The 14,707-nt window shown below is 40.1% G+C and overlaps 1 protein-coding gene across 1 annotated transcript in view; it reads right to left on the reverse strand.

Annotated features, from left to right (window-relative positions):
• APPL2 (adaptor protein, phosphotyrosine interacting with PH domain and leucine zipper 2) overlaps positions 1-14,707 on the reverse strand; it is a 37,643-nt gene that overhangs the window by 14,078 nt on the left and 8,858 nt on the right. Inside the window, exons 3-8 of the mRNA XM_082778906.1 lie at positions 8,901-8,960; positions 8,330-8,401; positions 4,879-4,966; positions 2,639-2,680; positions 2,462-2,520; positions 1,335-1,481 (exon numbers count right to left, since the gene is read on the reverse strand). Of these exons, the coding sequence (XP_082635032.1) occupies positions 1,335-1,481; positions 2,462-2,520; positions 2,639-2,680; positions 4,879-4,966; positions 8,330-8,401; positions 8,901-8,960 (468 nt within the window). The remainder of the gene's footprint in view (positions 1-1,334; positions 1,482-2,461; positions 2,521-2,638; positions 2,681-4,878; positions 4,967-8,329; positions 8,402-8,900; positions 8,961-14,707) is intronic.

The following is a 14,707-nucleotide window of genomic DNA, read 5'->3' on the forward strand; positions in this document are numbered from 1 at the left end:
TGATTCACCTATTTACTTCAGAAATCTAATGCAGAACGGAAGAGCCCTACATTCCACTGAATAATGAGAGACTGCCATGCCTGTCTTAGATGTTGATGCCAGTTTTCAGTCAAATAGAATCACCGGTTGGAAAAGACCTCCAAGATCATCCAGTCCAGCTTGAATAAACCCTCTATACTAGCCATGACTTCCAAAAAATTCTTATGTTCATTCTTTGGAAACATGAAATATTAGACATGTTTTGAGCAACTAATGAAGAAAATACATACTTTAAAAGCTAATGGGGGGAGGTAGGGGGTTCACAGTATTTAAGGATCAGTATCAACTGGCTTCTGGCTATTCAGTCATTCCCATGACAACCTGAGACTTTCCTGTATAAAGCAATAAGAGATTTTTTTGCTAGATCAAGGAAGTTGTTTGGCTTCCAGAAAAGGGAAACAGGTACAGTTTTTTGCTCAGGATAAGTAATTATACACTAGAGAGACAGTATGAATTTCCATGTAAAGCAACCGAATTCTCTTTAAGTACCTACTTTATATAGGACACATTATCTGCAGCAGACACAGGACACTTGACATGGTGATCCAGGCTACCATCTCAAAAGGACCACTGCATTCATTTTTCCATGACCCAATTCTCATTTTCCCTTATGCTTTCTTTCATCAGTGTTGAAGCACAATAGACCCTTAAAATGGGCAAGTCATGAGAATCAAGTGTTGTGAAAGTGCTCGTTTATTAATCTTCCTGACATCCCGGAGGGTCAGGTTAATGGTATCACTGCTGCAATTTACAGATTTGAGAAATGTGTGTTCAGCCACTATATCAAATCGCTGGCAGAATAAAGATTAGAAACAGGATTTCCCAGATTTATGCTCAATCCACCCTACTGTTCTGTCCTTCTAGTTCTCCAGTGGATGCTCTGTTCCCTGTCGTGTACACCCCTCATCAGTATGCTGAACATTATGTACCAGGAGGGGAACTGCTACATAGGAGAGTTTGTGCAGACACAGAGTAAAGAGTAGAAGTAAATGCTATTGTACAGATAGCTTAGCTGTGAAAAGAATCAACCCCAGGGTCATTTTGCATACGTGTGTATGTAAATGTATGGATAATAGTACATATTTTTCCCATTGCTATCTTTCCTGGATATCTAAACATTCAACCATCTGCCACAAACAAAACCATTTGTTAGAACCTAGGCATGCTGAATAAAGTTGTTTAGTTTTCTTTTATTTTCATTTGTAAGTTCTCAAAAATAAATAAATATCCAGAGCTACAATGTTTCACTTTCCCTGGTAAAGGTATAACTGATAGAGTCGTTTAACTGTCCATACCTGTCCTCGTGTATATCCTAGCATAGGTTCCATCATTGCCACTCTCTTCCTGTACTGCAGAGCATTCAGGGCACAGTAATACTGCAGAGATGAAAGATGCTGCTTTCTCCTTGCATTTGCCACTTCTTTGGCCACTTCTGCCTTAAGCTAAACAAAAATTGATAAGAGGTTGACAAAGTGTTATAGTGCATATGGGTATATTTACTGATTATTTTCAAATTATCTTTAAACAACAGTCATTACAGAACTTCTCCACTTTAAAATGAAGGATGAGAAACTAATAAAGCAAATCCAAAACCCAAATCAACCTCGAGCCCTGCTCTGTCAAGATACTTAAGCATTTGGACAATCCCTGTGACTATAAACTAACTCAACTACCGCAACTAACATTCTAGATCTGATCTCAATGCAAGAGATTTATTTGCAGCTGAGATCACAACACAAGCCTCTAAGTGCAGAAAGCAGAGATGAATAATTCACAAGATGCTGTATCACATTCTGTTCTGCAACGCACTTTGAAAGACCATCCTGTAGGACTGAAGCACTCTTAAAGGATAGGGCCAATCACACATTTCCAGCATACAGAGGTATATTTTGGAATAGTGCTCCAGTGGGCAATGAAGAAGAAACGTAAAACAATCCCACCAACACGGTTTGGTGTACTGTAAATGAAATGACAATCCATACAGAGAAATCTAGCAGAAAGGCAGATGTGAAACAATGGTATGCTTTATAAATAGCAGACACAAGGCTTCATGACATGGTTTACAATGAATTGCACCAGTGATACAGCATCATCACATTAGCTGTACAACAGTAGGTCCATACAAATCTACTTATGGCCATTTGGATCGCATCTGTCTGAAGAGCTCCTCTGGACCTGAGGGGCTCTAGTTCAGCAAGATACTTGGTCATTTGCTTAACTTGGGGAAAACAGGTAAATCTTTGCTGAATGGTTGTCTAAAAGCTTTGTGTCTGCTTAGAAACTAAATCACAAGTAGTCTTGAGCTACCATGACTTTAACTGATGAACTCTCCAAAATTCTTAAGTGTATGTAGGGACTAGCTACAATGATGAAGACAGAACGGCTGATGAAAACTTTTCCTTTTCCCTTTTACGTTCTTTACCTTTTCATTTTCTTTCCTTTTCGGTAACCTGCTATACTTTGCCATGGACACGTCATGTTCTGTAGACAAGGAATATTATTTCTTTTAGAAATGTGATGTGTGTGTGCATAGATTAAAAATGTCTTCTGTGATATAACAGGTGCACGCCATTAGAAACAAACAAACCAGTAAACATACCATTGCTAGCAAGGCCAAAAAGATCCTTCAACGTGCTTACTTCTGGAAAAGAGAAATTGAATATTCAAAGTAAAAGCTGCTGTAAACGCTTTGTTCAACTGAGATGACTTATGGCACTGTTAATACCTAAATCATTCCAGTCCTTTCAAAACAGAGATGCACACACAAGTCATGCTTATCTTGAAAATGATAATAAACCAGATCAGTTGCTAGAGAAATTAACAGACAGATAGGAAAGCAAGAGTGAAGTTAGTTTATTTGACTGAGAAAAGTTATCACTATGAAAAAGATTCCTTATATGTCAGTGTCATTCACCCAAAGCATCGTTTCACTATGCTTTCACAAAAGGCCCTCCACTGCCTTAAAAGACCAGCAGTTCTGAACATCCTAACAATGCCTATATGATACCAAGAAATCTAATGAAGTCCTAGAGATACATGAACTAAGGGCCTTCCCTGTACATAATCTTCATCAAACTGGAACATTTTTTTGACTAAGCTTCTCTGTGAAAATAAGTATATGTCTAATCCATCTGATTGCTGGCTGTGACGTTGACATAACAAACATTGGCCACCAGTTTCTGATGCAGGTAGGAGGAAGAGAAACTAAGCAGGCGACTCAACTTTCAGTAGTGTTGGGTAAAAATCACTTTCAGTTCCCCTATCAATGTATGTTTAACTGGCAAAACCCTTCTCAGAAACCAACAAACTAAGCACATTCACAAGACCATAAGACCAGCCATTATGCAATTCTGAAAAGAAAATGGGTAAACTGTAGGATGTCATCGCGGTCTCTGATTATTTCTAACAACCTATTCAGAAATCAGTTTCATACCACTTTTTTCTTCCCAGAACACTTCCACATGATTCCAATGCAGAATGACAGAAATTCTTCCCAGGTGTGACTAACTTGCACCTAAAGGTTTCTGTAGTACTCAATACATAACAAAATCGGAAGTAAAACAAGAACACAGTTTATCTTCTCTGCTTCCTTGTTTAATCCTATGATGAAATTTCAGTATGGCCAATCCTCTGCTAAAAACGCTGCTCTACAGATTGCGTCAGAGCAAAACGGTGGTGGGGATGGATGGAGAGAATAAAAAAAAGATTTTGACATCCAGGTAAACTGAATAAACTTCAATTTTTTTGTCACGAACCAGCTGAGGCTTTGGTTGCATCTTCTTTTTCCATCTCCTTTTATGAACTAGGGACATAATCCATACAGATGGGACCAGATTCACTGCATCAGTGAGGCCACATTAAAGAGGTGTAAGACCATTTATAGAATCAACATCTGAGCATGCAAATACAAATATTTGGTACTAGATTACAAAATTACAAAAACTAGATTACAAAATACCCATTTTTATAAGTACTTTGATGTATCCCGTGGTTTCAAATGAGATGCTACGATACCAGAAACTTCTAACAGTCACTATTTTACTATTTATTTATTTCGTCTCCCATCAAAATGATGTTTTCCAAAAATATATAAACAGGAGAGTAAACTTCGCATGAGAAACATAGAAACATTGGTTGTTTTTGTTGGTTTTTTTTTTTTTTGCTAAGCCCTGGAAATGCTGCAGTAAGAACTCATGTTTCTGATGCCTATGTAGGTTACAGTGTCCTTGACCTCGACTATCAACTTGTCTCTTTTGAAATCACAACAAATGTTTGCACTCCTGCTTTACTGTTTAAGGAATTTCCAAGTTTGCGCAATCAGGTTACTTGGAACTACCCCTGGATGGAAGGGGCTTAAAGAGAACTAATTGCTTATAAAGGAGGGGATGTATCATACTATAAAGTTGAAAAAGCATTCCTGCTTGTGATTTTTCAAACAACCCCAAACTCTGGAAGTGGGATGAAGGTTGTTTGCAAGCCAGGTACATTGCTAAATTTCCCTGCTTTAGGCAACTGTAACATCATTGGCTTCAGTGAAATTACACTCATGTAAAAGTGGAGTGACCCAACAAAGACCAAGTTGTGTATTTTCGAACTTGCACCACAAGAGGCATAACCCATACGTGGCAAAACTGCACTATTTATGTCTGAGTAAAAGCACACGGCCTGTAAAGGAAATTCTGTAGCAGGGAAACAAACAAACACATTAAAAAAAAAAAAAAACAACACTTTTCTGTGAGTTACCATAAGAACAAATTATATGACATTATGCCTCAGCTTATTACAAAACAAGCAAGAAGGAACACCAAGAGGAAAATTAAAATTTAAACTAAAACTTACCTGTGAGATCCTTTTCCCGAAATTGTATTATTGGGAGAACCATTGTATCTGCAAGCTGTTTTGCCAATTCAGAATGAAGAATATTGAGCTAAAACAGAGAATAGAGAAATGCTCTAAGACAGAATGTAAACAAAAAGAATAAGATACACTGTCTGCTGCTGAACAATCTGTAACCAGTGCTTATACAGGCTAATAAAACACACATTGGTAACCTTAATCATGAGAAATACAAAATTCTTAGCAAAGCTCTCACCAAAAAAAATTATGGAAGGTCCAGTGGTTTTATATTTCTACCATTTGGGATCAGAAATACCATATCAACACCACCAAGTGTCATTATTGTTCACAGAACCACAGAACCATTTAAGTTGGGAAGGACCTCTTGAGATCACCTAGTCAACCCACCTTGCTCAAGTAGGGTCAGCTAGGGCAGGCTACCCAGGACCACGTCCAGCCAGGTTATGAGAAACTTCACACAGAGACTCCATAACCTCTCCAGGCAACCTGTTCCAGTTCTTGACCACCCCTACACTATTAATCATTCTGGCCTTATCTATGCCTTCTTCAAGGCATTAAAAAACCATGACCAGAAAACATCAGTTTATCTAAATTCTGGTATCTGGGCCTTTACATTAATTACTTTGGAAACTCATGTAAAACACTCCTTGATGCCACCTAAAAAAACAGGTCCTGATCAAGACACTGATGGCTACAGACCAGCAGCCATCAACATATATCTTGAAGTGTGACATATTATCCTATTAGTTAATAACCAGGAACATGAGGCAGACTTGTCAGAAGATAAAAATGGAACAAAAACACGTACCTTCATGCTGCGCGTTGCTCACACTGTTTGACACAGGGAACCATTCCTGTCTCTTACTTTGGTACGTTTATAAACACACATTTTGTCCAAACAAAAGACTCCAGTCAATGTAATTTGAAGTTTTCAGAGTAAAATGTAAAGCAATCTTAATTTGTATATAGTTTAATGTGCCAATTTAAATTAAAACCTTCAATTCATCCACACTTCTATTTCTTTTACTTTTTGCCCCTCATGTAAAGTCGGAAAAAGTTATGAGTATAACCAAATTTTCAAAATTACAAGTTCAATGTCTGGCAACAACAGTCACCTTACAGATTTTGTCCTTCTTTTCATAATACTTGAGCTCAAATGTCTCCTGCTAAGTTAAATGACTCCTACGGTCTTTCTGCATGCAATTGTCAACAGCAACATGCCCTTTTCCCAGTAAGAATTAGATGACCACAGTGACCTTTTTCCACCAGAAAAATTAGCACCACATTCTATGTAATGCATCTTACTCCCATTTCCACCTAGGTTGAGGCAGACCAACAAGCCCCAGTGGTTAAACTATGACCACAATAATCACGGTACTATAATCGCTCCATTTTCCAACCTAGTATCTACCACAGCTTTCTGGTGAACACTTAAGCACCCACTGCAGGCTTTCATTGTAACCTCTACTTCCTCAATACACGTGGATGCATACAGACGCAAGGCAAGTTTTTTAAAAAATCTTTTAAATATATATATACACGTAAGTATTTGTGAAAGATCTATATATCTAACCTACAAAACGTATTTCTCCCATGGAAGTAAAAGTACACAAAATCTTTCAAAAAAAACAAAAAAAAAGAAAAAAGACTCATGTTTATACATCACCTTACACAACTGAGTTCAGCCCTCAGCTAGAGTTGTTAAGCCCTATAATAATAAAGTCAGCTTTGGAGGAACAAACTGCAGAGCGATGATCCACAGGAGAACCACCTAAATTAGAGCACGAGCCCCAGCACTCTACGGGTTTTGAAGAGCCACACCTGCCATCTGTGCCCAGCAGATGAAGATGTAAGATGCTTCCATCTACTTCAGTGCTTAAAACATATTTCTGTGAGACAGATGGGGATTTTGCACTAAGTGGTTAATTCCTGCCTACTGTTTTATAAGGATCCAAGAACTTTTCATTTCCCACATGCTGCATTAGAGCAGTTCACTTGATGATTAATTCTAGTGAGTAACCCAGCGGGATTTCATCTGTAATTTGCTTCTATTAACCAGATTTTGTTAGGCTCTATAGCACAGAGTTACAGTTCCACTTCCATGACTAGAATCTCCTTCCGTTCAGGAAGGTTACCCAGGACACAATCACAACAGGGGGCACTATTTTACCTTCACATTTTCTGTGATTAGGCTTAGGAAGGTAAGGATGAAGTCAGTATTTCCCACTTGACAACACAATACTACACCGGGGCAACTCAACTCCTGTAGAAAGGACAACTGGAAAAGAGATACAGGGGCTAGCTAACAGATGTGAAAGGTGGTTGAGGAATGGAGCAGGTTCTTGTGAGGGAAAATGTGACTGACAGAACTGAGCAGCAGGGTTCTCCACCTTCAGCCCACAAAAGGGATGGTTCTCTTGTACCTGGGGAGGAGAATGCACTAGTTTTCACCTACTAACACATCACCAAGACAAGTACAAGACTTGTGACAGTAAATGCTCCTTTCAAGTATATCCTGAGAGCAGGCATGCAGCGGGATAAGGATAAGGGCAAAGTTAATCCTAGGAATTCTTCCCATTATATCATTAGAGTTACCCATGGAATGAGCACAGCTCTAAAATTTATAACTTATTTTTGCCCTGCAATCAACTCTCTTTACTCTCCTCTCCCCAAAAGTAAACCTTGTTATAGCCCTTTGTCTTCTAAGCGAAGGCTAGAAGTAGACTAAAGAACAGCACTTTTCTGATGACACAGAGTCCTGCTCACACCAGAAAATGATGTATCAAATGAGACTGAAGCAATAAGAACCCAGATATTGACATTAGAATGAAATGTTACATGGGCAGGTCTAACAAGAGCACATTTAAGAAGACACCTGCTACTTAGCCGCAACCCATGGGGAGTAGAAGTGTTCAGCACATACAGCTGTAGTAGCTAACCTGCCTTCAGCAGACCTTTCTGCAGCCTCCCCAGACATGTTTGGATTCTCTGTGATCCTACAGTAAAATAAGCTGCAACTGTACCACTGCACAGCTGTTCTGTGCCCATCCCTGGATGGTTTGGGCTCAAACTGCAGTATTTAAAGCTTGAAAACAGAATTTTTAAATAAAATTAAATTAAAAATGGCCCCAGTCTACCTGAAACATGTCTGACTTCAGTCTCTTTTCTAATTCCCCTATTTAGTAAGTTCAGCTTTGCTCTGTGCTTGCTCTGCGCTTGCAAGGAAGCCACAGACCCAGCTCTAGTGCTGAAGAGACCGTTACTAAAGGGTGGTATTAAACTTCTCTCCACCCCTGCATAAATGATTCTATAAAACTCTGACACGATCCGTCCTTCAGTGGGAAGGCTCAGAACCAAAAGGGCAAAGATCAAAAGGAAGAGCTCCAACATTCCATTAACATTGTAATAACAGAATAATGGCAATTCAAATTACCTCATCCACAACTTTTGAAAAGTAATGAAGGGTGGATATCACTTCTTCATCTCCTTTCCCTAAGGCAAAATGCTGAAAATAGAAAAAAGTATTTGGTTAGTAAATCAAAAAAGCTGAGTATAAAACACAAGAAGTGTTTTACTACAAAGGTAATAAATACTTTTACAAAATGCAGTAAAACGAAATGGAAAATCAATAACTCAATATATATATATATTCTTTATGCACTGCTACTCTTGTTTTAAATTAATGGATTTGGACAGCATGCAATTAATGCTTATCAGATTCATTTTAACATTATACAGTAGAACAAGCTGGCTTCTATCTTCATAAGCTTATTAACTCACATTTTGCACTTTGTTCGTCTTGTTTTTGTTTTGTTTCGTTTCTTTTAATTTTAAGGATGCTGAGAAGTGACCCAATTCCCTTGAACATCCTGGGGAATTTTACAACAGTCTTTGCATGAAATCAAATAGATCCAATGGCCTGAGCACTTCTGGAAACCACACTCTTTGAACAGGCTTCTTTTCAAGTGCTGAAGAGTAAATCAGAGGCACAATGTTGAACATACCTGCTTTTCATAGGCGAGGAGCTGCTTCGAAAGCTGTTGCGTGGCAAGACACATTTCATTCTACAAACAAAAGTTACATATTAATAGAAATAATGACAAATCTTTAGCTCTGCTGTTACTACTATTTCATAACCAGCCTCTTGACTGAATCTGCAACTACTCAGACAAACATTCAGTTGCGTGTAAACAAACAGTCCCAAAATACCTGCACAGAGAAGCAGTAATAACAGGTACATTTCACACATAATCAACACGCAGTTTATTTCAGCTTAACCTCTTTGCACAAAGGTGAAATTTGTCATTTTGTTTTCTTCCAAGACAGAATCAGGACAATCTCAAACAAGTAAGCTGTCATACTAGCATAAGAATGTTTCATATTCATTAATTTGTTAATCATCTTTCTTCAAAATCCACAAGAATAAAGAGAACCCACAGATGTGCCTCTTTAAAACGTGATCACATTTGTTAGCAAGTTTGTTAGCCTCATTTGTTAGCAATGACTTAAAACCGGGGGGAAAAAAAAGAAAAAGGGAACAGGGGAACTCAGATCTGTCTCATACTTTGTCACATCTCTCCCTTGGTAACATCCAAAACTAATCGCTTGTAATTTCATTTTAAACATTACACATTTGGAGGGGGGGGATAAAATATGCTAAGGCCATGGAGAGTTCGTAAAACCTCAGGGCAATCTCTGAACTGCTTTTATAGCTGGTATACAAAACCATTAAAACTGGGACAGAGTTTGTGTTCCCTCCCTCACCGTCCTGAGCACGCAGAGCATGGCAAAGTTAACCATCTGGGCCAGAAACAGCTTTAATTTGGCCTCCTGCCACCTCTGACATACTGCATTACAGCCTGCTGCTTCTGCACCACTTTGGCACGTCAGGAAGGAGCATTAATCCGGACAGCAGGGCTTGTCCCAAACGTTCAGCCCAAGAGCACAGAAAGGATAAAAAAATAGAAGAGGCATGGCCACAGCAGCCTATGTAACAGCAGCTGTACGTGAATAACTGCACTGTGAACGCACAGCAGGAGGAGGATGAACTAATTCTGACAATCTTAAAACCCCTGGGCAGTAACACTCACAGGAGGCTGGAGGTGTGAGGACAGAGGCCCTCCAAGTCACAAACAAGGGCTCAGAACTGGAGCTGATCCGGGCCCAAGTTCAGATCATGTGCACCCCATGACTATTCTCACCATGCTCACAACAGGGGATTACAGTCTTGTTTCTTGCCTCAGACCAATTAGTAACAAGCATTACAATTTCATAAAGTAGCAATATCCAGGATTCACGTAAGATTTGCAGGTGATACGGATTGTGAAGTTTTCAACGTGAAAAGGCTTTGCACAAACACTTGGCATTTAAGTATTTCCCAAGCCACTGGATGAAAAAGGAGGCTGTGCCTTCCGAGTTAGCAAACCTTGTAAAGGGCTCAGGGAAGGATGGAATAAGCCTTAATTATCAGCAGGGACACTTGAGGGAGCGAAACCTTCAAAGAGGGAGCTGGCAAGCAGTGAGTGGATGGCAGGAAGGATGAGACTTGTTCCGTGTGGACTGATGACAGTAGAAGGGTGTGTTTGTTCGTGTGCTTGTGGCTGGAGTCCAGAGGTGGATTTAAGACTACAGAGAGCAGCAGAGGTTCTCAGGCATGGGATCTTCTCCATCAATGTCAAAGATAAAGCTGAGTAAAAGCTTTAAGAGTAAGTCCTCACACAGAAGCTGTGGTGCTATCTGTTAGTTTTATAGCTGGATCAATGTGAGAGGAATCTTTTGAAATAATCTGCATTTAAAAATAAGCCTTTTTCCCCTCTTTGTATTAGTTCACTTATTCCTGCTGTACTATTTTCAAAATACATGTTGGTGGCTCAAACTTGCCAACACTAAAAACACCTTTGGAATATTAGGCTGACTTCAGAGGTATTATATTCCTCTGTGCTAGCCATCCTCAAAGCTTCAACCAGTTTGATTTTTAAGATTACCAGATCCTCACCCTCCTTCCCCATCCCAGTGATATCCAAAGAGTAGCAAGGAGCATCTTTACTCATTGATGTGAGGCAGTTTGAGAGTGGGCATTGCACAGAGGTGTGGAAGAAGCATCTTCCAGCAATCACCACTCCCCAGGAGAGGTCTTTAGTATGTGACAGGACAAGAGGGAGAACACACACACACACAGAGTGTCTCATGAGGCTATAAGTTAACATCATGTCAAGCATACAATCAGGTGACAACAGCCCCATAAAGACCCCAGGCAGACATCCACGGCACACTACCCCAGGTCCAAGGTGATGGAAGGGCCTGATATAAAATTTCCTTCAAAATTTTGGGCTAACTTTAAGCTAGCAGCTCCACATCCCACTTATGTGCCATTGATGCCAGCAGGACACATTGCTCATGCCTCTTACTGGATTGGTTCTGTGTGTCAAAACACCACGAGCAAGCTTGTTACTCAATCCCTGCCCACCTGGAGGAGTTAATCCTGGGCCCTTCCCTCCTCCCTCCCAGCCTCTTTGTAACTCTCTCTGCCACTAGATTCATATCCACCACAGCACACACACCAAACAAACACTTGTAAGTGATTCAAATTAAACGGGTGAATTTAAACACCATCATATTGCATAAGGCACAGGAAGCAGGCAAAGTGCTCTGCTGACCCAGTGGTAATACTGCATTGCTAAATGTGGTAATACTGCATTGCTAAACGCACTAATCTGGGAAAATTTGGTTAATCCTCCTCCCATTTGTTCCTAACCAGCCTTAATTTTCTAACCCTTGCTGCCACGATTTACCAGTCTCAAGAGTTAGAAATTACTTGGATTGCTTCAGCTGATAGATCCACTGAACCCAGGCAAATCATTTTATCGGGTTTCAATCTATTTCCAAAATATTTTCCTATACAATACAGCAACATTCACTTCCTTTATCCTGAAGGGACTGAAGTTCAGTAGACCATAGCAAAAGAAAAGCTATTACACAGTCCCAACTGCCTATTCAGCATCTCTTCCACATTACCTCGAAACTTCAGAATTCGTCAAGCATTTCTGGAGTGGGAAAGCTATTGATGAAACGATAGTTTCAGGCAGAAAACCAAGAGAAACCTGAACAGAAATCCAGACATTCTAGATGAAGACAAAATTAACCAGTTCTGGGCCTCACAAATTCATTAATTTTCATTAGATGTTTTCCCTGCTGTATAAAATCATCATTGCAGCATTAATGCAAAAAGTACACTAGAACAGACCAAAAGACTAGACACAAGCATGTATCCAGCAGACAGTTACAATCACAGATAAAACCCTGTGCTTTTTAATTTAAAAGAAACAAAAACCATGGCTGGTAAACTAGGACAATCCCTAGGAATAGATTTTGTAAAGTTCACTAACACCAGTTCACATAATAAGGTAATGGGAGTGGTGTCTTGAATCCAGCATTAATCCACCACAAATAAAAACCCAACGGATTAAAAAACCATTCTGTTAAATTCTTGGGTTACTTCAGTACCTCATCCTGCCTTCAAACAAGTCAGCAACAAAACGTCCAACTCTTGTTTTCTGATCTAGCACCAGAGCAAAGGCACATGATTTTCTGGGCTGATTCCACCTTCACAGTTATCACCTGTATTCACCAAGCCGTTCATATCAGGAGAGACTGATTTTTCTGTAACCTGTTCATAACAAGATCTCCACTGTGTCAACCATTTACCAGTGAGGCAGTCCATCACTTTTTAGAATCTCTTCTATTTTCCAAAATACAATCAGAGAGCCAACACATTAAGGTCAGACAACTGTCTGTAGAAATACCTTCCAACAGACTTCAGATTTGAGGTCATGTAAAGGATTAGGTTGAGCTATAAATTAACTTCTAAAGACAGAGAGAGCTATTCCATCACATCCACTCCCAATCCCAATATAATGAAGCTTTCTGCAAAGCTACTTTCCTACTCCAGCTAAAGCTGGCATTTTTAAAACTCTGCAAGTAACCAGCACACAGAACTGCCAAATGCTTCTTCATGTAAACAGGCAAGAGACTGGAAAATGCATTTATTCGGGCAGTCTGTATGTGCAGAATGACACATAGTAAAGTCCGACTTACATTTGGGAAAGCTTAATGCCTGATGAATGAGGAAAAATCAGGCAGGTGGTTGAGAGAAGAGGTCCACAAGGCAGTTGCAGCCTTCTCATCCTTTCAGAGCTAGGGAACACACTGACCTTCAAAACCAGACACAGCACAGAAAGAACCAGGTCTTGATATGGCTGTTTTATGCATCTCTGTCTGCATGTGCATGTTATCTTGCTACAAAATATAATTTTCCAGCAGTCCGGTGAATGTTACAGTCCCACACATTTAGGTTTCCATATTAAATTGCTTGGAATCTTGAACCCCACGTTGAGAGAAGCTAAGCCTCACCAGGGTGCCCAGGCTGCCCAGCACTTCACAAGATCAGGCTAAAATACAGTTTGCCTTGCTGCTGATTCACAGCATGGCATTCAGTCCTCACAAACGTGGAAAGCTCAGCAAAGGATCAGCTAACAGCTTGAAAAAAAAAGAAAAGGCACCAGTCAAAACTCTGCTGTAAAACAGCAAAAGCAGCCACCATAGGATATCTAGCGAAGTAGGGGAAGAATCTTCAGTTTCCTGCGAAACAGCTCCTGTCAGCAGGGCCTCTATAAATTTATGCTTCCTCGCAGTTCTCAGGTCTCCAGATCCTGCTTAGCGCAACGCTGGCTTGCTTCCAAGCACGGTGGCTCCCTCTTCATCAGCAGTATTAACATCACCTCCCAAGGCTTTGTAAACACAGCAGTTCCCAGGGGATAATGCCCTTTACCTGTTAGCAGCATATGGTGAATAAACCTCGAGAACTGCATAGGTACATGCTGCAAGCCTCCACTGAATACAAAACAATAATACACACAGTGTTTCGCAGAAGTCTGTAGATGGTAAGATCAAACAAGAAGCACTGTTGAAAAATGCAAACACGAGGTGCAACAAATTCGGGGAGGAAAATAACACTCTTATAAAGCACTGCTTAACAGTCCTGGACAGATACAAGCCGTCCTGATACCTAGTAGTGCGGCGCATATAAACCAAGGCTGTTTCATAATTGTTGAGAGTTTCCTTAAGAGCCTGGCCATAAAGCTGCCTTACCCATGTGACTCTGGAGTCACAAGACGACTGCTCACAGAGACACTGAAGCCGAACAGAATTACTCTTCACAATTCCCGTGCTGTTCTCTCGCTGGATAGATTGCCAAATGCAACATGGGTTTATTTTGATTCCCTTTCTGCCATCGCTGTTTTCAATATCTAGGCAGATTTATCAGAAATAACGAGATGAAACTTCTCTCCAAAGACATAATACATCTTGTTTTCCTCTAATTTGCTTAGCTGTTTAGCCCTTCTAATAGTCCGCAGAGACACAACAGCCTCCTGAGTTCTTAAATGGCATTCCTTTTCATTATGTGAAGATCCCACATAAGCTGTTTCTGTAGTGTGATGGAGAACTAGAGATGATGGCAAAGCTCTGCAAATAATTTACTGTGGCAGTGGGAAGCCAGGAATGTGAACTGGGCACAGCTTGGTCTAACACTGTGGCAAGAGCTCCAGCATGCGACCCAGTAAATTGAGTCCCTGCTTGCTGCATTACACACTGCTCAGGTAATAAAATGTCCAGAACAATTAACACAACATTCACAGAAATCAGGCAGCAGCAATGCCAGATGCAGCACGAGGGTTTGCTTGCAAAGAGGAAGAACTACAAGAACAAAATCTGTAAGAAATATTTCTTCTGTAAGACTATCCACGCGATGAAC

The sequence above is a fragment of the Aythya marila genome, assembly GCF_965140915.1.
Source record: "Aythya marila genome assembly, chromosome: 1".
NCBI classification, from domain to species: domain Eukaryota; kingdom Metazoa; phylum Chordata; class Aves; order Anseriformes; family Anatidae; genus Aythya; species Aythya marila.